The sequence below is a fragment of the Rhodamnia argentea genome, chromosome 2 (assembly GCF_020921035.1).
Source record: "Rhodamnia argentea isolate NSW1041297 chromosome 2, ASM2092103v1, whole genome shotgun sequence".
Classification (NCBI taxonomy): Eukaryota; Viridiplantae; Streptophyta; class Magnoliopsida; order Myrtales; family Myrtaceae; genus Rhodamnia; species Rhodamnia argentea.
In genome coordinates, this window is record NC_063151.1 from 10,965,233 (window position 1) to 10,989,545 (window position 24,313).

At 42.3% G+C, this 24,313-nt stretch overlaps 4 protein-coding genes across 4 annotated transcripts in view; all 4 read right to left on the reverse strand.

Moving 5' to 3' along the window:
• Positions 1–290: 290 nt before the first annotated feature.
• Positions 291–1,343, reverse strand: LOC115732798 (disease resistance protein RPM1-like). Its single transcript, XM_048273442.1, has one exon. It carries the CDS (start codon positions 1,341–1,343, stop codon positions 291–293), a length of 1,053 nt encoding a protein of 350 aa, XP_048129399.1.
• A 15,250-nt stretch (positions 1,344–16,593) lies between these two features.
• On the reverse strand, positions 16,594–23,614 carry LOC115754136 (uncharacterized protein At4g26485-like). Its single transcript, XM_048273437.1, has 4 exons — positions 23,437–23,614; positions 23,011–23,212; positions 22,465–22,862; positions 16,594–16,712 (listed from the first exon to the last, which is right to left on the reverse strand). The coding sequence occupies exons 1-3, from the start codon at positions 23,612–23,614 to the stop codon at positions 22,514–22,516; spliced, it is 729 nt and encodes a 242-aa protein (XP_048129394.1). The 3' UTR covers positions 16,594–16,712; positions 22,465–22,513.
• Positions 16,594–24,313, reverse strand: part of LOC115754164 (uncharacterized protein At4g26485-like) — a 34,523-nt gene continuing 26,803 nt past the window's right edge. The window contains exon 6 of the mRNA XM_048273438.1: positions 16,594–16,711. The gene's annotated coding sequence lies outside the window, so the exon portion shown is untranslated. The remainder of the gene's footprint in view (positions 16,712–24,313) is intronic.
• On the reverse strand, positions 16,839–18,139 carry LOC115731243 (uncharacterized protein At4g26485-like). Its single transcript, XM_048273439.1, has 3 exons — positions 17,736–18,139; positions 17,385–17,586; positions 16,839–17,229 (listed from the first exon to the last, which is right to left on the reverse strand). The coding sequence occupies exons 1-3, from the start codon at positions 17,911–17,913 to the stop codon at positions 16,896–16,898; spliced, it is 714 nt and encodes a 237-aa protein (XP_048129396.1). The 5' UTR covers positions 17,914–18,139; the 3' UTR covers positions 16,839–16,895.

Sequence of the window (24,313 nt, forward strand, 5' to 3'; positions counted from 1 at the left end):
TTCTCTTGAAGTCAATATGAAAAGGGAATTAAAATAAAAATATTGGACATTTTTCTGTATTTTTGTGACCTCGAAAAGTATTTTTTTATGAATTTTCAAGTATTTTCCTATTTTCCTAAAATATTAAAAAATGCGAAAAATATGAAAAATTATTTTTTGTTCCAAATTGGTTCCTTAAGCTTGGCCAAGGCTTCCAATGTTGATTTTTCAATTTTTTTTTAATTTTTTTGTGAATTTTTAATGAATTTTGGAAAATAAAACTAAAGGAAAACCGACTAAAAATTCGGGTGTCAACATCGGTGCAGCCAAAAAATGCTCTCTGGAAGCCGCGTGACTCTTGTTTGCTTGAGGTCCAAGGTTTCAAGGAGGCCAAGCTTCTTTATGGACTTCGGAACTGTATTGATATTTGTCTCTCGCAAACTCAGGTACTTTAGAAGCACAAGTTTGACAACAATGATGGGGAAATCCTCCAGCAGAGCGCCTTGCATATCTAAAATCCTCAACAGCTGGAAAAACTTCAAGTCTGAAAACTTTCCTCTCCCAAACATGAAAGCGGACCGAACATGACCTAATGTTTCACCAAGTTCAACATTTGTGTGAATATCCGTCTGAGCAGATAGGTGCCGGATTCTTCCCTGGGATGATGAGCTTCTTTCGGATGCAGATCCGACAAAGTTCTCTACCTCAGCCTTGTCAATGATGAATTTGTGAACAAGATTCAGGACATGGCAACTTCTCACCCGTCCATCGATTTCCCTCACTGTCACAAGAACCAGATTCCTCTGAACGAGCTCATTAAGATAATGCTCTGCAATTTCTTCCAGAGTTGTATTCCTTGCTTCCTTCACAAATCCTTCAGCTATCCATAGGCGAATCAATCTTTGCCGCCGAATCGGATAGTCCTCAGGAAATATGCTGAAGTACAAAAAGCAGCTTCTTAGATCGCTCGGGAGGTCCTTGTAACTTGGCAACAGAATACTCCTCATAACATGAAGATTGGCTCCGAGGCTGTCATGCAATTTCTTCCATTCATATGGAATTTGCCGCTTCTTTGATAGAAGGTTGCCAGCTGCTATTACTGCTAAGGGAAGCCCTTCACACTTCTTAATTATTTTCTCGGAGAAATCCTCCAACTCCGGGGGACAAATCCCATGGCAGCTACGGAAAGCCTTCTTACAGAATAGGTTTAATGCTTTCTTCCATGGTAAACCATTCAGTTTGTGGACATATTTGGGGCATTCGACGCAAGAGGCGCCAACATCGCTGTTGCGAGAAGTGACCAATACTCTACTTCCAATGGAACCAATCTGTAATTCATTTACGATCAGTTCCCAATCTTTCATTCTCCATGTATCATCCAGAACAACAATGAACCGTTTCTGCTGCAAATATTTAATGAAAGATGCTTTAACAAGAACTCCATTGATGAGAACTGACCCATCTATTCCAGGAAAGACACTACAAAAAAACAAGGTTTTAGCCACGAAATTTGCCACGAAAATTTTGGCAAAATTTGTCGCTAATGGATTTTGCGACGAATTTTGCCACGAAAAAAAATTCGTGGCTAATACGGCGTCGCAAAAATTAGCAACGAAAAAATGAAATTTCGTCGCTAATTTGCGACGAAATTTGCGACAAAAGTAGTTCGTCGCCAATTTGCGACGAAATCCTATTGTCACCGATTTGAGACGATATTTGCAACGAATTTCTTTTGTCGCAAATGTCGTTCATCGCAAAATTTGTCGCAAAATTAGCGGCGAACTTTAATTTTTTGTCGCTAAATTGCGACGACGAATTGGCGACAAATTATTTATTTCTCGCAAAGTTCGTCACTAATTTGCGACGAAAAACTTAATTTCGTCGCTAATTTGCGATGAATTTTTTCTGTTGCAAATTACCCACGAACATAATTTTCGTCGCTAATAGTTGCAACGAATTTATAAATAATTTAGCGACGAATTCTGCGACGACACCTTCAACGATGAATTTTGCTATAAATGTTACTTAGCGACAAATTTTTATTAATTATTTAGCGATGATTTTTTGCGACGACTATTTCATTAAACGAAGAGATTTTATTTTTGCCATACGTTTTTAGTGACGAATTTTACAACGAATATTGTGCAACAACGACTTTTGGCGACAAGTTTTGCAATGAGATTACACACAACAAAGATATTAAAGAATATTCAAAACGTGAGTGGCTGCGCCATAGAATCTTTTACATACGATCAAGTGAAAGAGATGTCAAATATGCACCCTCTAACAATCCAAAAGGTATCCAATAAAAAATGAAATACTAGTAAATACGAGAGGTCAAATATGCACCCTGTTTCAAGAATATATACTGGTAAATACCATGTCAAATGAAAAATGAAATCGCAAGAGATGAACCACCCTAAAAAAACACAAACCAATGATTAGCTTTCTCTGTGCTCTTGGACTTCTCTTGAACGGGTGTTTTTGCATGAATTGATGACCGGATCGGATCAAACAAACCATCCTCCGTAAGAAAAGTTGTTCGAAATCAAAGAAATGAAAACCACAAATGAGCACTGCAAACTAACTGTTTTAATACTATAATAACGACCAACATCCACAGAAAATAATAACCCGAGCTCTTTTGCTTTTGCAGATTTCCGTCCTCCAATATCTTCATCACATAACAGGTAATTCTGGACATAGAATTAGGAAAGTAAGTAACTCGGATTCATGTAACACTCTTAATACTAAATCATGAAAGGAATATGAGATGACCATCTTCTTGCCGATCGAGCCGGTTACACAACCTCCATGTTGTTTAATTAGATCTTCTGCTTCTTCTCTCTCCAAACTGGAAAATTGTAAATGTGCCACTAATGAATCTCTAGATTCACAAAGCACTAAAAGCGTAAGCAACCAGGAAAGAGACGTCCTCACATGTTAAGAGAATCAGAAATATGCAAATGGGAATTTGGAAGCAAAAGTTTTAACTTAAAGAAGGGAGAAAATGATTTGAAGTACCTATCAAGTGATCCACTGATTACAAAAGTTAAACCTGTTGGAGCACTTTCGGGGACTTCCTGGCACATAATGAATCAACATAAACAAGATAATTAATTACAAGAAAGCATTTTATCCCCAAAAGATTTAAAGGCAATATAATACAGTAGGCTAACACGGGTTTCTTATATGTAGAATTAGTAGAAGGCCGTGGAACAGAGGAACCCGCCATCAATCAAGTGATCGGTCTACTTATGATACAAGTATATAGTCAGAATTTTTCCCAATTTCATCCGGCATATACATGGGATTTAGGTGCAAATGGACTTAAGGCGTGCCATGGTCGAACATGAAGGGTAGATCCATAGAGATGATGCTTCACTAGCACCCCAAAAACAAGAAGCCATGTGCAAATCAACAGCATCATTTAGTGGCGGGAAAGAGGTAAAACAACAAGTAGACTAGCAGATGACCTCCTATTCAAACTTACTGGAACCGCATTCACCAAACATAGGCCAAGTTTTATAAGTCGTGTGATTTACTCTGTGAACAATGTCAATCTGGAGCACCTTCGGGGACTACCCGCCTTACCTTTTGAGGTTTTCTTTTGGTTGAAACCTCTTCCGGTTCTATTTCATCTTTCAAACTCGCTTATCCGCACCAAAATAAAAGGTAAAGCAGTGATCCAAAGATCTTCAAAAAAATGAAAAAGATGACCTTATTAGTAAATTAGATTAACTCGGAGAAGTGTCATAAGGTTCCAAACTGATCTCCATGATTACATCTACAAATATGTAAATTACCATCCGTAGCACATAAGAGAATTGGCACATTGACATGGCATTTCAAAGGAAATCAGACAGGAAGCGCTTTGTGATGACCACCCAAAGAGCACAATAAAACAAGTAATAAAGAACATGTCGGATGAAAACATAACTTCTAGATATAGATCTCTCTTGTCAAGGTAATGCACCAATACAGAGCAGATCAAGATGAAGGGTGCAGCAAAATCAACTTTATTGAGCAACCAATAGCACTCAATTCAGCATGAATTTTATCAAACTTCTCTCGGAGACATAATTACTCTTTCTTGGTTGTTAACCCACAGATTGGGGGACAAGAATTCTTTCTTCGGAATTCTCGGAAAACGGGGAAAGAGAAAGAGAAGCAAAACCAATGATCACCGGGTTGCCCAACCACACGTAGAAAAGGGCTCATACAGAAGCATCTCAAGAACAAAACGGACACCAAAAATCCACACAGACAAAATTATCAGCACCAACCACAAAGAAAACCTAAAATGCAAGAAACTTCCATCAAGACTCATTGCAGAGTCGAAACCAAACTGTTCCACAAGCTCCATCGAGTTGGGATGGTCCTTTCTCTCTTCCAAAAAAAACCAAGAACTCACCCAAAAACGAAAAGAAACGAAACGAAAAATGATTGATCGCTAGGGAGTTTGAAGAACACTAGGTCGCGATACATCAAAACTAAGAGACGATGAGAGTTTTAGCAGAAAGACCTCACAAGAATTGGTTTGCCACGGATCGAATTCGGCCCCTTCGGAGAAAACGGGGTAGACCCAAAACGATGACGATGACCCAAGAATGTTTCGCGAGGCCAAAATCAGGCTTGTGGTGGAATGGGACCGGAGAACGCAAGGGAAAAGGCGCGTTCAACGATTTGGGTGAGGGCGAGAGGGTGAATGAAGAAACCTAGGGGGAAGTCCGGACAATGAAAATTTTTGGGAGATTTGGCGGGATAGGTTTACATTTTGCGACGAACTTCAGTTTTCGTAGGTAATTAGCGACGAAAAATGAAGTTCGTCGCTAATTAGCGACAAAACAAGGAGCTCATCGCTAATTAGAGACGAAAATGTCTATCCGTCGCTACTTAGCGACGAAAACAGTCATTCGTGGCAAACTTTTAAGAAGAGAATTTGCAACGAAAAATGTGATTCGTCGCTAATTAGCGACTAAATAGGTTTTCGTTGCTAAATGCTTAGCAAAAACTTTGCGACGAAATTTGGTTTTCGTCGCTAAATGCACAATAGGAGGTTAGTGACGAAAAACACCGTTCGTCGCTAATTATTTTTTTTATTTTTATTTATATCGTATTAGCGATGAAAATAGTGATTCGTCGCTAATTTGAACATTTTTTTTGTAATTTTTATTTCTATCATATTAGTGACGAATATACATTTCGTCGCTAAACTAGCGACGAAAATATTGATTCGTCACTAATTTTAAATATTTTCTTTGTTATTTTTATTCATAGTGCTAATTTTGTGAAGAAAATAACAATTCGTCACTAAATTGAATATTTTCTTTTTTATATTTCTATCATATTAGTGACAAAAACCATGATTCGTCGCTACATAGTGCTAATTTTACGACAAAATCAACGTTCGTCGCTAAGTAGCGATGAAATAGGTTTTCGTCACTAAATGCTTCGCAACAAATTTGCGACGAAATTTGGTTTTCGTAGCTAAATGCTCAATAGGACGTTAGCGACGAAAAACGCTATTCGTCACTAATTATTTTTTTATTTTTATTTATATCGTATTAGCAACGAATAATACATTTTGTCGCTAAATTGAACATTTTCTTTGTTATTTTTATTTCTATCATATTAGTGACGAATAATACATTTCGTCGCTAAATTAGCGACGAAAATAGTTATTCGTCACTAATTTTAACATTTTCTTTGTTATTTTTATTCCTAGTGCTAATTTTGCAACGAAAATAATAGTTCGTCGCTAAATTGAATATTTTCTTATTTATTTATATTTCTATCATATTAGCGACGAAAACCATGATTCATCGCTACATAGTGCTAATTTTGCGACGAAATCAACGTTCGTTGTTAATTTGCGACTAACGACAATTTTCGTCGCTAACTTTTAAGAAGTGAATTTGCGATGAAAAACGTGGTTCGTCGCTAATTAGCCACGAAATAGGTTTTCGTCGCTAAATGCTTAGCAACAAATTTGCGACGAAATTTGGTTTTCGTCGCTAATTGCTCAATAGGAGGTTAGCGACCAAAATCACTATTCATCGCTAATTTTTTTTTTTCATTTTTATTTTTACTTTTATTTATATCGTATTAGCAATGAATAATACATTTCCTCTCTAAATTAGCGACAAAAATAGTTATTCGTCGCTAATTTTAATTTTTTCTTTGTTATTTTTATTCATAGTGCTAATTTTGCGACGAAAGACCATGTTTCGTCGCTAATTAGCGATGAATGTTGATTTTCGTCGCTAACTTTTAAGAAAAGAATTTGCGACGAAAAAATATATTCGTCGCTAATTAGCGACGAAACTTGGCCTTTCGTCGCTAATTTGCGACGAATCCTATTTTCGTCGCAAAGGACATAGCGACGAAGAATCTTTTCATGGCCGTTTTCGTCGCTTATGTGTGACGAAATTTTTTTTGTGGCCATTTTCGTCGCAAATTAGCGACGAAATATTTTTTGTGGCTATTGTCGTTGCAAATTAGCGATGAAAAATATTTCGTGGCCAATTTTGTCACAAATTAGTGACGAAATTTTTTTCCATCGCTATATTCGTCGCTAATTAGTTACGAATTGTTTCATCACTAATTTCGTTGCAAATAGCGATGAATATTACTTTTGTCGCTATTTTCGTTGGAAATTAGCGACGAATTTTTTTCGTCGCAAATTTTTCATGGCTAAATCCGTGTTTTTTTGTAGTGAGAATTGCTACAATATGCTCCTTAAAAGCTCCTCGAGTTTTAAGGAAGGAGAGACATGCACCCAAGCATGGAAGTCAAAATGCGCCTGAACCCTCTTGCACTAAAAAACCTGCTTAGCAAGAACAGTTTTACCCGAACCAGGAGGGCCTACTATCAAAATTGTGGAAAGCCTGGGTCTCCGGATAGCAACCGATCACGAATGCATTCGACATGGCCATTGAAACCCACGATATCATCTTCTTCAATAACTCGATGGGCCAAATGATCTTCGGACAACGCACCATAGCTCCCGCCTTCTCCGAGAGCAGTATTTCCAGCCTTGAGATATTCAAGATCTTCAAAATTTTGGATTTTAATTCTAATATCTTTGACCCTGGAAGATATCTCATGAAGGGCTACCCTTGGTGGGACTAAATGAGCAACCTCGTGTGCAATTTTTGTGATCTTGTGCGCATGCACATGGTGCAGCATGTGGAACATGAACTCATCGAAAGCATCCTCAATATCACATGCAAAATCTCGAATTTGGTGTACCTTGTCCTGAAGACCTCGGTTGCCTTGAGTTCCTTGTTGGAGTTGGCGAATACTTCGGGGACCCTTATTTCTCACACAGGGTACGCCCACGTGAGTTTAGGGAAACCGAAGTGTTACCCAACGACATATGACCCCTACGCGTGGGATGCGGGGGTTCGGGGGCAGCGCGCCCGACACGGGTGTCCCGTTGCCCGGTCGGCGGGCGGGGGTTCGGGGGCGGCGTCTCCCGACGGGGGTTCCGCTTCCCGGTGAGCGGACGGCTGCCCTGCTCGCCGGTGAGCGGACGAGGGTTCGGGGGCAGCGCCCCCGAAACTTTTACGGGTTTGGGCTTTTATTTAAGCTGGCCCGTATGGTTGGGATTAAGAGATTTAGGTTTTTTAGCCCGTTTTTGGGCATATATATTTTGCTCGGTTTTATTATTGTAATTTGCGAATTGGCTGTAAACTGAAAAATATAGTGAAAATTTATTTGCGGGACGTAGCCCTAATCTTGGGGTAAACCTGGGTAATCTCGTGCGTCTTTCAATTTTTCTCGATTCTCCGTGTGATCGTCTGATTCGGTTCCGATAAATCCCTTCAATTGATATCAAAGCCTTGTGTTCGAGAGATTAGGGTTTATCGGAGATGTCGGGAGGGTCATGGATTGAGATCGAAAAATTCGATGGGACGCGGTTCTATCTGTGGAAGATGAAGATGGAGGATCTACTTTGCGATCGAGATCTTTTGTCGGCAATCGAAACGGAAAGGCCTCTTGCTGCGAAGCCTGGTGTCGTGATAAGGGAATCGAGCAAGGAAGCGGGGAAGGATGACGAGACGTCTTCCAAAAGGGCGGATCCAAAGGAGATTGAAGACCGGGATCGGATTGATCGGAAAGCAAAGGGCTTGATTCGGCTTTGTCTCACAGATTCGATTCTGACGAACGTGATGAGCGAACCTACGGCCCAAGGATTTGTGGCGGAAACCGGAGTCACCGTATCAAAGTAAGTCGTTGGTTAATAAGCTATTTTTGAGAAAAAAAACTGTATAATCTTCGGATGCATGAGGGCGACTCGTTTTCTGCACATATCTATAGCTTTAACACGTTGATTAGTCAACTCGTATCAATCGGTGTTAAGTTTGAGGATGATGATAAGGTGATAACACTGCTTTGTTCACTGCCGGATTCATGGGATAACTTGATTGTTGTTATCGGTGGTGGGGATAAGGAATTATCATATGAAAGTGCGTGTTACGCTTTGTTATCGGAGGAGACACGAAGAAAGGGATCGGGAAATTCCGGTAAAGAGGCATTGGCGGCTAGGGGAAGGCCAGCAGAGAAGACTACGAATCGGAAAGGGTCCAGGTCCAAATCTCGTGGGCGATCGAAGAGTAGGGAGAGAAGGGTACAGTCTTGGAGATGTGAAGAATGGGGCCATGTGAAGCGAGACCGCAAAAACAAGCCAGCTTTTAAGAAGGAAGCTGAATCATCCTCGGGTAAAAAGGAGGTCGATGCAGAAGATATGTATTTGGCTGCTGCATGTATGGCGCTGATCGAGACAAGGATATCTCGGTTGATCGATACTGGTGCTTCATACCACATGACGCCTCATAGACACTGGTTTTGTGAATATGAGCAATATAATGGTGGGGATGTCATGCTCGGAGATGATACTGCGGTTCCGATTGTCGGGCGTGGCGGGGTGAAGCCGAGGATGAGTAATGGCACCGTGAAGACTATTCCGGACGTGATGGACATACCCTTGATGAGTAGAAATCTGTTATCGGTCGGTACGATGGGCGACTCGGGGGTTACTTTTAGTTGTGATAAGGATTCGTGCAAGATGACTCGAGGTTCTATTGTGATTGCAAGAGAAGTCCGTTACGGGACATTATATAAGCTGCTCGGGGAAACTTGGACTGTTGGTAGCGGGTTTGTTTCTGAAAAGGCCAAGGAAGATGGACATGATATGTCCATGTTGTGGCATCGGAGGTTAGGGCACATCGGTGAAAAGGGGCTGTCTACCTTAGCTTCGAGTCGGATGGTAGAAGGTGTTCCAAAATGCTCTATGGGTTTCGGGTTACGTGAACACTGTCTCCATGGAAAACAAAACCGAGTTAGCTTCCAACACACCGGTACGAGAGCAAGTGAGGTTCTCGAGCCGATTCACGGCGACGTTTTTGGACCTACTCCGACTCCATCTATTGGAGGATCCAGGTACTATGTATCATTCATAGATGATTTTTCGAGATACGGTTGGATTTATTTTATTAAGAGTAAATCAGATGTATTCGAGAAATTTCATGAATTTAAGGCATTGGTTGAAAATCAATTGGGTAGGAAGATCAAGGTCCTTCGTACGGATAACGGAGGTGAATTCTGTTCGGATAAGTTCGAGCAATTTTGTGTGGATAATGGTATTGCAAGGCAGAAGACGACTCCATATACGCCCCAACAGAATGGGGTGGCCGAAAGATTAAATCGGTCACTCATAGAAAAGGCGAGATGCATGTTGAGTTGGGCAGGTTTGGAGCCAGAATTTTGGGCAGAAACCGTAGCCACGGCCTGTTATTTGAAGAACCGGTCACCGACCTCATCGGTGAAGGATCGTACATCATATGAGGCAGCGTTTGGGAAGAAGCCGAATCTGTCACATGTTCGGGTGTTCGGGTGTGATGCATATGTTCATGTACCCAAGGAGAAACGGGGTAAGCTTGACAATAAGTCTGAGAAGAACATATTTGTCGGATACAAGGAAGGGGTCAAGGGCTATAAGTTGTGGAATCCAGAATCAAAGACCATTGTATACAGCGGGGATGTCGTCTTTCGTGAATCACAATCCCAGGTTGGCACACGTAAAGGGGATGAGCCGAAGAAAGTGGTAGTGCTTGAAGAAAGTCCTAAAGCTGAAACTATGGAGATGGCTCCACAAGGTACGCCAGTAGAATATGATTCTGAATCGGAGCAAGGGGACTCGGTTAACGAAGTCGAGGATGTGGATTCGGATGAAGACTCGGATATAGATAGCATGCCGGCTCTCGGGAGATCGACGCGGGAAAGAAAGGTACCACTTCGATACTCCCTTAGTGCTTTGAGTACGTTTCATGCTTTGAGCATTACCGGAGATGATCCTAGTTCTATAAAAGAGGCGAGATCCATGGATGATGCGAATCGGTGGGAGCTCGCGATGATAGATGAGATGCGATCGCTTGATCATAACGAGACATGGAGCCTGTGTAAATTGCCTAAGGATAGAAAGGCAATTGGGTGTAAATGGGTGTTCAAGCGAAAGTTGAAACCGGATGGACTCGTAGAGAAGTACAAGGCTAGGCTTGTAGCCAAAGGGTACTCTCGGATCGAGGGTGTTGACTATGACGAGAATTTCTCTCCCGTGGCGAAGTTGACCTCGATACGGTTTGTTCTGTCTGTAGCGGCTGCATATGATCTTGAGGTAGAATAGATGGATGTCAAGACGGCTTTCCTTCATGGGGACTTGGAGGAGGAGATATATATGAGGCAACCGGAAGGCTTTGAAGTAAAAGGAAAGGAGAATCTGGTGTGCAAATTGAAAAAATCCTTATATGGGCTGAAGCAATCACCGAGGATGTGGTACTAGAAGTTTGACACGTATATGCTCCAGCTTGATTTTGTGCGTTCAAATTCTGACCATTGTGTTTATGTGAAGAGGACGGGCAATCGGTTTGTCATTCTCACGCTATATGTGGATGATATGTTGTTGATCGGGAATAGCGTGAAGATGGTGAAGTCCGTGAAGAGTTTGTTGGCTAAAAAGTTCGAAATGAAAGACTTGGGGCCTGCAAATTTTATTTTGGGCATGCAGATTAGGAGAGACCGTGAGAAACGGAAGTTGTGGCTAGGGCGGGAGAAATACATCAAAGAAATTTTGAAGAAATTCAATATGATAGATCGTAAGCCTGTTGGTACCCCTATACCTTTAGGGACCAAGTTATCTGCGGAGCAATGTCCTAAAACGGATGAAGAAGCTGAAGAGATGGCCCGAGTTCCATACGCGAGTGCAGTGGGTAGCTTGATGTATGCTATGGTGTGCACGCGTCCGGATATAGCCTAAGCAGTGGGAGTCTTGAGCCGATACATGTCTAACCCGGGTAAAGAACACTGGAATGCGATCAAAAGAGTTTTCGGGTATCTTCGTGGAACTTCAAATTTTTCTTTGTGTTACGAAGGTACGGGGAATGGAAATATGCTTGATATCGTAGGCCATGTAGATGCTGATTGGGGTGGCGATATTGATAGTAGACGGTCCACTAGCGGGTTTGTTTTCACATTATTTGGTGATGCGTTGAGTTGGATGAGTAGGAGGCAAAGCGTGGTAGCGCTTTCTTCTACAGAGGCTGAGTATATGGCTCTTACTCATGCCGGAAAAGAAGCTGTATGGTTACGACGGTTGTGCTCGGAGCTCGATTTTGAGCAAGGTGCTGTAGATGTGAGATGTGATAATCAAGGGGCTATTTATTTAGCCAAGAATCTGGCGTTTCACTCACGCACAAAGCACATTGATATTCAATATCATTTTATCGTAGAAAAAGTGGAGAATAATGAGGTTCGACTTGTAAAGGTCGACACGGTAGAAAATAGTTTAGACTTCCTTACTAAAGCCGTCACGGGTGCGAAGTTTGAATGGTGCTCTGCTGCGATTGGATTGAAGAAGAATGATATTGGAAGGGTTCTCATTTGCGCGAAGTATCCATCAAGTGGGAGAATGTTAGAGTTGGCGAATACTTGAGGGACCCTTATTTCTCACACGTGGTACGCCCACGTGAGCTTAGGGAAACCGAAGTGTTACCCAACGACATATGACCCCTACGCGTGAGATGCGGGGGTTCGGGGGGCGTGCCCCGACACGGGTGTCCCGCTGCCCGGTTAGCGGACGGTTGCCCCGCTCGTCGGTGAGCGGACGAGGGTTTGGGGGCAGCGCTCCCGAAACCTCTACGGGTTTGGGCTTTTATTTAAGCTGGCCCGTATGGTTGGGATTAAGAGATTTAGGTTTTTTAGCCCGTTTTTGGGCATATATATTTTGCTCGGTTTTATTATTGTAATTTGCGAATTGGCTGTAAACCGAAAAATATAGTGAAAATCTCTTTGCGGGACGTAGCCCTAATCTTGGGGTGAACCCGGGTAATCTCGTGCGTCTTTCAATTTTTCTCGATTCTCTGTGTGATCGTCTGATTCGGTTCCGATAAATCCCTTCATTCCTTCTTGGCCAATCGGGAAAGTTGGCATTGTGCTCAACGATCTCATGATGCGATCAATATCCTCCTTCACATCTTTTTTCTGGTTGATCTCTTCGAGGATTAAGGAGGAAACTATCTCGACCAATCTCGGTGTTGCACTGTTGCTTCAACAGCTAGGCTAACCATTTTCGCTCGCTAACACCACGAAGGAGAAAAGGACACCTTTTCAAGCGTAGAAACCGTTAGCCTCCGTAAGGCACTTGTCTTATGAAGGAATCTTTCGACGACTTTGACTTATACCTAACAAATACGTGTGGGAGACAAGTTCAAGCAAAACTAAATTCAATTCCTAACTTATTGAAAATTCTACATGACAACAGACACTTCCCCAGAAATTTATTGGCTGGCGGCTTCATTGAGGTGATGAACCGGTCAGAGTTCCACAAGTTGTGAAAAATTCTTTCCTCAAGTTGCTACGGACGGCTTGCGCGAGCAAAGAGGCTTCAACCGCATTCTGGCTGCTCTGTCTCTCATATTTCCACATAATCCAATTTCTTAGATTAAAAACTTTATTTGCAAACTCGGATGTTGCTATTAGGCTGTGTTTGGTCGTTTGGATTTCTAGCCAAGATAGGATCGGATAAGAGGAAAATAACCTTTCAAGTGTACAAACCGTCGGCCTCAGTAAGGCACTTGTCTTTTTGGGGAATCTTTCGAAGACCTTGACTTATAAATAACAAATACGGGTGGGAAGAGTTCAAGCATTTACTCAGACATTGCTATTAGATATTAATTGATGCAGAAAGGAGAGCTGATTAGGACGACCAAGATGCCAATCATTCACGAAGAGCAGATTCCTTCGATGGTGCCATTTATCGTGTACTCTTGTGCAGATAGTCTCCTCATATCAATTAACCCAAAGCTGAAATACTAAATAAACACTATAGGCTCCGTTAATCTCAGCATTGATAGCACAAGGCTTAAAACTTTTACACAAGAATGTTGTCCCGGGACCAAATTGGTCACGACTAATCACCGTTGAACAATTGCATTGTTTACCACCTTCACTTTCTTTGCAACCCCAACTTCCTTAGGAATTGTGAAAGGATGTTGACATCGACAAGTACGAGAATCCAGTCATGTCGTCTTTATTTAGATCGAACTTATAATATGCATCCTCATACACCTGCTAGGGCTTAATCTTTGCTGCCAAGCCAATAGGAAGTTTCTTTCTTTAATTCAATTGATGGGTCTTTAGGTTTATTTAGCTTTCTGTCCAAGTGCTCATGGAACATACCGAAAACAATGCCATTTCACAGATTGGTTTCAATGACCTAAAAAACTTTTGGCAATTTAGCTATAACAACCGCACAAAAAGTAATGCAAATACAGCAGATCTTGAAAAGCAAATCCAAACCAAAACTCTTCCCCCGTTTGCATATTTCAAGAACAAGATGGTCCCGCTAAGCTCAATCGAATGCCTCTTTTCCCCGTGCTTAACATAACCCCCTCCTTATTTATAGATTAAAAAGCAACACCAATCTTCAACCCTTCCCCTTAATTTCATTTTCTTCATACCAGTAACACCATTCTAGCAAATGAAAATGTTCAATCTCCCACCTCCACCCCGAGTCTCTTCCTCCTCGTCCTCCACCACCCCCACAAGCATCACCACCAAGTTCACGGGGCCCAACTCCCTCTCACCGATCCAAGTTGCAAAATCAACTCGAGGTATTAGTCCACTTGGTAGAAAGCAAAGACAGCTTGATCTTGGCACGCAAAAGTTGAGACCTGAACTTATACTTCAGCAAACCTTGACCTCACGGGACTAGTACGCTTCGGGGACGACTCCACGTCCCCGGCCACCACGAGCCCGCCATCCACAACCACCACGATTCTGTTCAGCCATCGGTCCAAGGCAACCTATGCTCTGATACCAATTGATGCCGAAATGCAAACGGAAATTAGCTAAACAGGAGAATTGGAATTGATAATGAGGAACAATCTGTTCTCTCGGATACGATTATCAAATCGATAGAATAATATCAAAAAGCCTGAAGTTCCTTTCACTCGAAACCATAAACACCATTATATATGGTGCTAACCCTAATTAATTTAGGAAACACAATATTATGAAAATATCACTAAAATCACGAAATTGCCTAAAATCCTAAAATTATGTAATATTACGCAATATTATAGAGATTGCAAACTTTATTTGCATCAAATTATAATGTGATGCGAGTTGCACGCTATTGATCTTCCATCGATATTGTCTTGCATCCTTAAGATGCCTTGAGCGAGTCTATGTCCTATCCGGACTTAGGCGTTGACTCATGAAGATTTTATATCTCACCCATTGTTATTAAATGTTTTCGAGTCCGTGATACCTATAGTATATCCGGTGAGGTTCGGAGTCCCCGTACACCCGTCCTATGACGTTGCTCATCTCCCTATTCTCGAGTCCGACCGGTTATGGGAGAACCATACTACGACCATCCGGGTTTAGGAAGGGCTAGGCTTTTTGGTACCTCATATTTTCAAAGCCTGGCTCGTCCTAGATGGTGATATCTTATATGGGCCGATCCGAGGGTTTGATGAATCTCCTTTTGCGGCCCCGAGTCGGATGTGGGATCTCATGGATTTAGACACTTCGAATGGGGAGGTTGAGGATCCGGATAGCGATATGGATTCTAAGGACTCTGACCTGGACCCCCACCGGGTTTTCACCCTTGAGTTGTGTTTTTAGAGACTTTTTTATGGTGACCTTTTTGTTGTGATCCGAGAGGGTGAGGATGGCCACTCTAGTTGACGAAGATACGAGTTAACCTTGGCGACCCCCGTATTTTTTTTATTTTATTTTATGGTCATGTTGAGTAGCCTTAGAGAACGGGCTGTAGATACCTGCGTCTCTCGAGTGTTAAGAAGTATCCGTAAACAAATAAAATTTTGTCACTAAGTTGTTTGATATGATTGATATTCTACTTTTCTATTCCTGTTAATTTATTTTGTTTGCGAGTGGCACGTTCCACCTGTGTTTTCTTTTAAAAGATAAAAATAAGGGGTCGATGACGTGCTTGAGATGTGATCCTTTTATGATCCGAGGTGATTTGGTAGTCTTGTTACGGGCCCGGGGATCAGGGCGTGATAATGGTAGAATTAGTAGATGGCACAAATTGTTGATGAGTAGGCAAAAAAGACAATGGAGGAATATGTAATATTACTGAAATAGGGACCTCTTTAATAATTTCTTTTGAGTTGGGTGCATCCGAAGGCATAGATTTTCCAATTCTAAAGTGGTAGAAGAGGCATTCAACCCAATTCCCAACTCTCGCTCTCATCGTAAGGCAGATTTTAGCAGCCCCTTTTTCAACGGTTGTGGTTGAACAAGCATTTAACGCTAGAGGATTAATATTGGACGATCGATATTCAAGATTACATTCGGATTCGGTGGAGGCTCAAGCTTGTCTAGATGATTGGACAAAAACTCAATTTCGACAACAAGAGATGGATTGCAACGCCGAAGCCGAATTCTTTAATGATGATGATGGAAATACCACCACCATGACTACTGGAACGGGTAGCGATAATTGATGATGAGGTAAGTTTGGGTTATCAAAGGTAAAAGAATTACATGAGCTTTGATTCTTCTATTCCCAAAAAGATATGTAGACGCTCAGTGATAATTCATTAAGTTTAAGCCGATTCCCCCTCTCTCTTTTTTTCCCAAATTTGATTACAATGTACAATTTGATTATAATTTATATTTGATAATTTATTATTTTATATTTCATAATTTATTATTTAAAAATTAATATATAAAAACTAGAATCGGACCCACCCTTGAACAGGGGACCGCCTCTTAAGGGGTCGGTTCCTGTTCAAGGGTGGCCACAAACCGGAATCGCCGATTCATGAACCGGAACCGGTTAGTTTTGAATCGTGGCCACCTCTACCCGGCGAGCTACTCCATCGCCAGTGGCCGATCACTGGCTATCACTTTGGCCGGCGATCGGCTGAGGAAGAAATAAAAGAAAAGTAAAAAATAACTAGAAAGAAAAGGAAGGTAAAGAGAAAAAAAAAAAAAAGGAAATGATTCTTTTTTTAAAAAAGAAAAGTATTCTCGCCACTTAGGAATTTTTTAATTGATCTAAAATATTTTTTCAGGTGGAAAATCCGAAAAACTTTCTCCCAAAAGCATGCATAAAAATGAATTGCATTCCAAGATAGATTACGAAATTAAAGCTTCATTCATGCACTGCTGGAGAAGACTGCATGGAACTACACCACATCATATATACCACCCAGTGATCATTTCGCTTCAACATGCTCAACAAGCGGCCAAGCTCAAGTTAAGCAGAGCATTAGCGATATGGATTCCGTGATCATTTTTGCTAAACTTGTTAGTCGAGGCTTCTCCGATTAGGAAAGTACGATTATACTTTACGCCCAAACCTCTCCAGTGGACATACCCTACGTAATCCCGATCGCAGAACCGCACTTCCTCGACCAAGAACAGGCCTTGTTTCGCGGATATTTTTTCCTAAACATGTAAGTCGAGGCTTTTCCGATGGGGAAAGTACAATGACTATTTATGTCCGAACCTCTCCGGTTGACATACCCTACATAATCCCGCTCGCAGAACCGCGCTTCCTCAACCAAGAACAGGCCTTGTTCCTTGGCCAGCTTCTCGATTCCCCACTCGCTGTATGGATGACCCATCTTGTGCGTCAGGTGTATCTCTCCGTCCTCGGCCAGCATTGCCTTCGCGTTGCTCAGGAAGGCTCTCACCAGATTCCTGTGACGCCTAAAAACCAGATTCCCATTCGATAATGCTAAATTTGCAATGCAGTATAGATCATTACAGACGGAAAGAAAGATCGAGACACACATTTGTGGAACCAATAAGGATGGTCAGCTTCAGATGAAACGAAACGAAACGCTCAAGAGCCGGAGACTAACTCAATCTGGAGTGAGGATGCTTCAGGGCCGTGGAAGCCAGCATGAGGAAAGTTGTAGACTATTCGATCGAAGGATTTATGCTTGAGACTGGGGTGTTTGCTCATGGTATGAGCGTCCACATCATGCAAAACGGTGCCCCAAAAGCCATCGATGGTATCCAAGTTGTCAATCGCTGAAGATGCGTATCTCATCCATATCATGCCTAAAGATAAAAAGGGACGTGAAAATTTACCAAAACAAGGGCTAGGATTAAAATTGAGGGACAGCCTTAGAAACGGTAAGGACAGACAAAGCATCGAGAACATCCTCGGTCTTTCTAGCGAGCTCTGGTATATGATTTTGCATCGGTACCTCTCGAGTCGAGCGAGGTAGCTACCATGTTGCTGGCGTGGCCGAATTTCCTGGCCATGCAAGCTGCAAAGGAAAAATCACCCTCACCTACAAGCAGTATTCTGTGGAGATTGCTATAGTGCTTGATGCGTTTCTCTGGTCCCACATACCCATTCCCATCCAAGTTCGCCTCCGCCATTGATCCAAATCTTATCAGTTCGGAGCTAAATCATTGCAGCTTCTTCATCGATCCTGTGTCCTAAAGCGAGCATGCCATTGGGGTATATAAAGAGCATTATGACTGAGTGTCTTGAATACCAGAAGTCTCTGCGGTGATCGGAAAGTGCAAGTGCTCGGGTCAGTCAATGGCGGAAGCAGCTTTGTCTCCTAGTTTTCTTCCAAAAAAGAGTTAAGGTTTGTAAGCTTCATTTACCTAGAAGCTTGATACATCATCCAAGCTTGAACGACCTCTCATATCCTCGAGTGTGCCTGTCTGATCGCCTAGTAATGGAATTCGACCATCAAGAGGATATACGATCCCATAAATACATGTAGTGTCGCGTTTGACACTGGTATGTCTTAATCAAATTGAATCAAAAGAATGGAATGGAAAAGGCGATGCCTGTGATACCTGAGTTATGGTTGGCTCTGTCAACTGAAAGGTTAACTTGGCTCTGTTTCTGATACCATTCACCTAGTTTTTCGAACTTGGCTGTGATACCATTCGCGCCAGCCGCCGGGATCAACGACGTTGGGGTCTTTTTCTGCATAAGAGGGAAAACTAGCGTGGTCCCTTCCATCGGAGGTGATTGCTCACCTTGGTTATGCATGTATGCATGCATGATGTTTATAGTGGTTTCCCACTTTATGCTGATGAGTCTATGGTGTTCTGTGTTTGTGCCTGAAAGTTTGCTTCAGTGGTTTGAAATACCTCCCTTTGGGCGAGTACTCGTCACGTCCGTGTATCTCTAGATGTAGGTAATGAAAGCTTTAACATGGAAAATAAATGGATCTATCAGCCAAAATTTATCGTCTTCCTCCTCTGACCAGTTTACTGAATCTAGAACAAGAAAGATTGCCCTCCCTGCAATTTCGCACCTAATGAAAGGCCCAACGAAAGCAGAATGCTTAGGTCAATCATAGCGTCCGCACTCAAAAACTCCTCTCACTATGATACTCTAGCGCTTGCTAACTCCTCCTCCTCCACAAGACCTGCTGCCCTACACGGCCATGCCCACAGGAAAACGGGACTTATGCTGACAGAGAGTTATCAACACGAGCAAACTTTCTGATAAGAGAGTCGACGTAGAGAGATTGGCGACAGACTAATGCTGATCACCGCTATGAGCTACTGCACGACACCGTTAGGATGGGAAGTTCTTCCTCGGAGAACTAGAACTGCACTGATCTCCTTGAGGCTAGGCTCTATCGGTTATAGACCTGCAATGTCTACCGAGAGCATTGGAAAGGAGGATGCATGCTGAAAGAAAGATCCATGTGTTTAGCCACAAAAGCTGGGGCTAAAAGGCTTTATTCATTACATACTAGATACACCGGGGACTTTCCTTCCCGTGGGAGGTAGTGCACTACTCGTGCATTGCCTTGTTACACTCAGCAGGTTTTCTGAAGAGAACTTCCATGGCTTGAGAGGTGTGCTGTGGAGGTGTTCTGTTTCCAGAGATCTCTTTCTACTGGAGGTGAGGAGCGCCTTATACAGAGGTGGACCTATCTTCACCTGATGCTTTGGACTCCTTTTGCAAAAGCAAAAGACGCCTTCACATTATTTTCCTCTTTAACAGTCAGTCATTTCCCCCTTTAGTTGGTGGATGATCCTGAAAGAAAAGAGGTTTGGACGGTAGCGTCGGTAAGCGAGTGGAAAGCAAAGATTCCTCAATTCTTCGTCAGTCATGTCGGACATCTGCTTTTCCGACTGCTTTTCGAGCGACCACTCCTTGGAAACATTTAAAAAAAAAAAAAACCCAAAGTTGTTTTATTTCCTCGAATAAAGATATCAAATGAATTTTATTTCAAATAAAAGTTCAAAATACCATCATTTTTTCAAATAAGGATTTAAAGTGAATATTATTTCAAATAAAGGTTTGAAGTGGCCATAAAATCTTAAAAAAGAGCTTGATTTCAAGGGCATTTTCATCTTTTTCTCATTTGATTTTTTTCTTTTTTTTATTAGACTTCTCTTCTTTTCTTATGTTTTCTAAAAAATTAACAATTTTATTTAAAAAAAAAAATACAACATACACATGCGAGGCCACAGCTCCATCGCCCGGGACGCAAGGGGGTCGATGGCCGGTGAGGTCGCCGGCACCTTAGCGAGGGTCGGCGACCCCGCCTACTGGAGGCGAGGGCTAGGAGGCCCTCGCCAAAACTAGGAGAGGGCCCGACCCTCTCTCAATTTTCGTGAGGGACAGAGGCCCTCACCTCTAGTTGGCAGGGTCGCCGGCTCTCGTTGAGGAGCCGATGGCCATAAGCAGAAAAGGCAGCCTGTTGCCTGTGTGGCTATTTTTTTTAGCTTTTAAAAGACAAAAAAAAGTAAAAATAGAGAAACAATGAACAAAAATCAAAATGAAAAATGACAAAAATGCCATTTAAGCCAAATCCTTTTTTAGAATATAATGATCACTTCAAACCCTTATTTAAAATATATTATATCACTTCGGACGCTTATTTAAAATAAAATTTACTTGAGACTGTCATTTAAAAAAGCGGGAGGATTTCGGACCTTTATTTGGAATTTTTCCCTCGCTCCTCTCTACTTGTGTATTGCTCGCTCCTCGTCTTCTATTCCAAAAGCAGATTCCCCGAGTGGGTCCGCTCCTGGTGGGGGAACATGTGCGTGCTGGTGCTGGCATCAATGTTCCTCCCCTAATGGCGTCTCCTATCACTGTGATGGGGACTTCCATTTGTACTGCTAAGCGTAGGATTCTTCCTCCGTCTTTCCAGGGCATAGACAATACCTGCGCTAGCAATTATTTTGCAGAACTTTCCCACAGTCGCTTGCCTTAAGCTTGGTTGAAGGTAGTGTCTGCAGATGTCGGAAACCTCTGCAGCTGATGGCGTTTTGTTGAGCCATTTGTCTCCCTTGTAGGTTTTGATTTCCTTGACGATGTGGACGGATGGAAATACTTTCGGCCTCCGGGTCTTCGTATCTGCCAAGCTCTCCTACTCTTGATTGTGGTTTTGATATAAGAGAATCAGTTTAAAATTCAAATTGTCATCCATAATTTCGGCCTTTCTCATTGTTGTTAATAGTTATAAGTTAAATGAGATTTTCTTCATATTTTTAGTTGTTGCCATCCTTATACATGTATTATAAATATCATTGAAATACAGCAATGAAAATCATCCTGTAAAATATTCTCTCAATCTCCCTTTTCATGGTATCAAAGCAATTTGCTCCTAAGTGCCTCTCTCATCTGGTTTTTTTTTTTTTTTAAACTTGTTTTTCTACCTTCTTTTACCTTAGCTATGGCTACCACATACTTTGCTTCGAAACAATTCCCCCCGAAATTTCTGTAGCCACTTCAACCAGACTTATTGTAATTTCTATTGGTGCGTAGCTTCCCATGAAGCTAACTTTCATTAACTATGCTTCTTGGCTGGCTTTATTCATGTCCTTGCTAGTTGTATATGACTTTGAAGGATTCATCGACGGAACGCATCTTTGCCCATTGGAAGAGATCACTCCCGACGGTCAAACAGTCTTGAATGCTGCCCACCTTCATTGGATTAGACAAGACCAACTCTTGCTGAATGAGATTTTCGCTTCTTGTGCAACATCTCAAAGCGCATGGAACAAACTTACAACACTTTACGCAAGCAAATCCCGATCCCGCATCACGCATCTCATGGACCAATTATCAACGGTTAAACGCAACTTTCGTTCCATTTCTGATTTTTTTACAGCAACTAAAATATATCGTAGATGAGTTGATAATGATTGATTCACCTCTCAATGACGATGGCCTTGTCATCCACGCTCTCCGAGGACGAGGACTGGGATACCGTGAAATCGCAGCACGATTTGTGCTCGTGAACACAATCACTTTCGAGGGACTTTACAACATATTAGTTGCCCATGAAATAGTCCTTCAACATGAAGAAACGGCAGCTGAAGACCCGCCGGTAATAGCCAATTTTAGCACTCGAAACACTCGAGATCCGAGAGCCCCATCCCGATGGAACAACTCTAGCCATTCTGGATAGCTTGTTGGAAACTCTAGAAATTCCCTTAGCACCCACAATTCAGACCCTCGGAGAGATCACAGAAGTAGTGACTCATGGTCTCCATAGCACAATAGCTCCCGACCCGTTTATCAATACTATGATTGCGTGGGACACTCCGCCAAAAATTGTTTCCGCATTCGAGACACAATCCATGCCCCAATTGCAAATGTTGTCGCCGGCCCAAGTTCAACCCGAGAGGAGGGTCGGTTGATTGATTCGGGAGCCTCGGATCATGTTACAATTGATCTCGCTAATTTATCTTTGCATGGCGAGTATAAAGGACCGGATGAGATAGTCATTGACGATGGCTCAAGTTTTAGTATCACTCACATTGGTTCTACTGCATTAAATTACCAGCATACTTCCTTCCAGTTGTCTAATGTTTTACGCACTCCTCAAATAACCAAAAATTTAATTTCGGTTTCACAATTTTGTCATATTAGCCGAGCAAGAAAATGAAGTGCCTTCCAAGCTAGGTTGCGAAATTAAAGCTGTATTTATGCGCTGCTGGAGAAGACTGCTTAGAACTACACCACATCATATATACTACCCAGTGATCATTTCGCTTCAGCATGCCCAACAAGATCGGCCAAGTTCAAATTAAGCAGAGCATTAGCGATAAGGGTTCCGTAATCATTTTTGCCAAACTTGTAAGTAGAGGCTTCTCCGATTGGGAAAGTCCAATGACACTTTGCGCCCGAGCCTCTCCGATTGACATACCCTCCATAATCCCATGCAGAGAACGGCGCTTCCTCGACCAAGAACAGGCCTTGTTCCTCGGCCAGCTTCTCGATTTCCCACTTGCTGTATGGATGCGCAATCTTGTGCGTCACGTGAATCTCCCCGTCCTCCGTCAGCATCGTCTTCGCATTCTTCAGGAAGCCTCTCACCAGATCTCGGTGAAGCCTGATATCAGATTCGCATTTGATACAGTTAAACTCGCAATGCAGGATAGATCATTACAGACGGAAAGAAAGATCGAGGCACGCATTTATGGAACCAATATGGATGCCAGCATCAAATGAAACGAAACGCTCGAGAGCAGGAGACTTACTCAATCTGGAGTAAGGACGATTCAGGGCCGCGGAAGCCAGCATGAGGAAAGTTGTAGACGATTCGATCGAAGGATTTGTGCTTGAGAATGGGGTGTTTGCTCATGGTACGAGCGTCCACTTCATGCAAAACGGTGCCCCCAAAGCCCTCGATCTCTTCCAAGTTGTCAATCGCTGATGTTGCATAACGCTTCTTTATCATGTCTAAGGATACAAAAGGACATGAAAAATTTACTAAAACAAGAACCAAGATTAAAACTGAGGGACAGCCTTAGAAATGGTAAGGACAGACAAAGCATCTTAGGTTGTCGATTTCGATACAGACATCGAGAACATCCTCAGTCTTTCTACGGAGCTGCGGTGTTAGAGACCGAATGTGACAAAAAAAAAAAAAAAAAAGACAAGGCAAGTGATTTTTGCGCAGGTACCTCTCGAGTCGAGCGAGGTGGCAACCATGTTGACGGTGGCGCTGAATGTCCTGGCCAAGCAAGCTGCAAAGGAAAAATCACCCTCGCCCACAAGCAGTATTCTGTGGAGCTTGCTGTAGTGCTTGATGCGTTTCTCTCGTCCCACATGGCCATTCTCATCCAAGCTCGCCTCCGCCATCGATCCAAACGTTGTCAGTTCGGAGCTAAATCATTGCAGCTTCATCATCCATCCAGTGTCCTAAAGCGAGCATGCAGGTGGGTATATAATGTACTATGTGAGTTATTTTTTACTAGGTCAAAATAAGTGGTGGGACCCACTTGTATTAAAAAAAGAAAAGGGAGCAATTGGTTTCTCTTAAACACGAAGAAACGGCAGCTGAAGTCCTTTCGAGGCACTTTACAACATATTAGTTGCCCATGAAATGTTCCTTCAACATGAAGAAATGGCAGCTGAAGTCCTACCGGTAACAGCCAATTTTAGCACTCGAAACACTTGAGGTCCGAGAGCTCCATCCCAATGGAACAACTCTAACTATTCTGGATAGCTTGTTGGAGACTCCAAAAATTCCCTTAGCACCCACAATTTGGACCGTCGAAGAGATCACAGAAGTAGTGACTCACGGTCTCCATAGCACAATAGTTCCCGTCGTTATCAATACTATGATCGCGTGGGATACTCCACCAAAAATTGTTTTTGCATTCAAGACGCAATCCGTGCTCCAGTTGCAAATGTTATCGCCAGCCAAAGTTCAACCCGAGAGGAGGGTCGGTTGATTGATTCGGGAGCCTCACATCATGTTACAATTGATCTCGCTAATTTATCTTTGCATAGCGAGTATAAAAGACCGGATGAGATAGTCATTGACGATGGCTCAAG

Bases quoted from the DNA above. Each gene is read 5' to 3' on its own strand.
- LOC115732798 (XM_048273442.1), bottom strand. From the start codon at position 1,343: ATGAAAGATTGGGAACTGATCGTAAATGAATTACAGATTGGTTCCATT.
- LOC115754136 (XM_048273437.1), bottom strand. From the start codon at position 23,614: ATGGCGGAGGCGAGCTTGGATGAGAATGGCCATGTGGGACGAGAGAAA. The intron at 23,213-23,436 runs GTACCTGCGCAA...TTGTATCCTTAG, and splicing joins CACCTCGCTCGACTCGAGAG to ACATGATAAAGAAGCGTTAT. The intron at 22,863-23,010 runs GTAAGTCTCCTG...ATCTGATATCAG, and splicing joins TCGTCCTTACTCCAGATTGA to GCTTCACCGAGATCTGGTGA.
- LOC115731243 (XM_048273439.1), bottom strand. From the start codon at position 17,913: ATGGCGGAGGCGAACTTGGATGGGAATGGGTATGTGGGACCAGAGAAA. The intron at 17,587-17,735 runs GTACCGATGCAA...TTTTATCTTTAG, and splicing joins TACCTCGCTCGACTCGAGAG to GCATGATATGGATGAGATAC. The intron at 17,230-17,384 runs GTTAGTCTCCGG...TCTGGTTTTTAG, and splicing joins GCATCCTCACTCCAGATTGA to GCGTCACAGGAATCTGGTGA.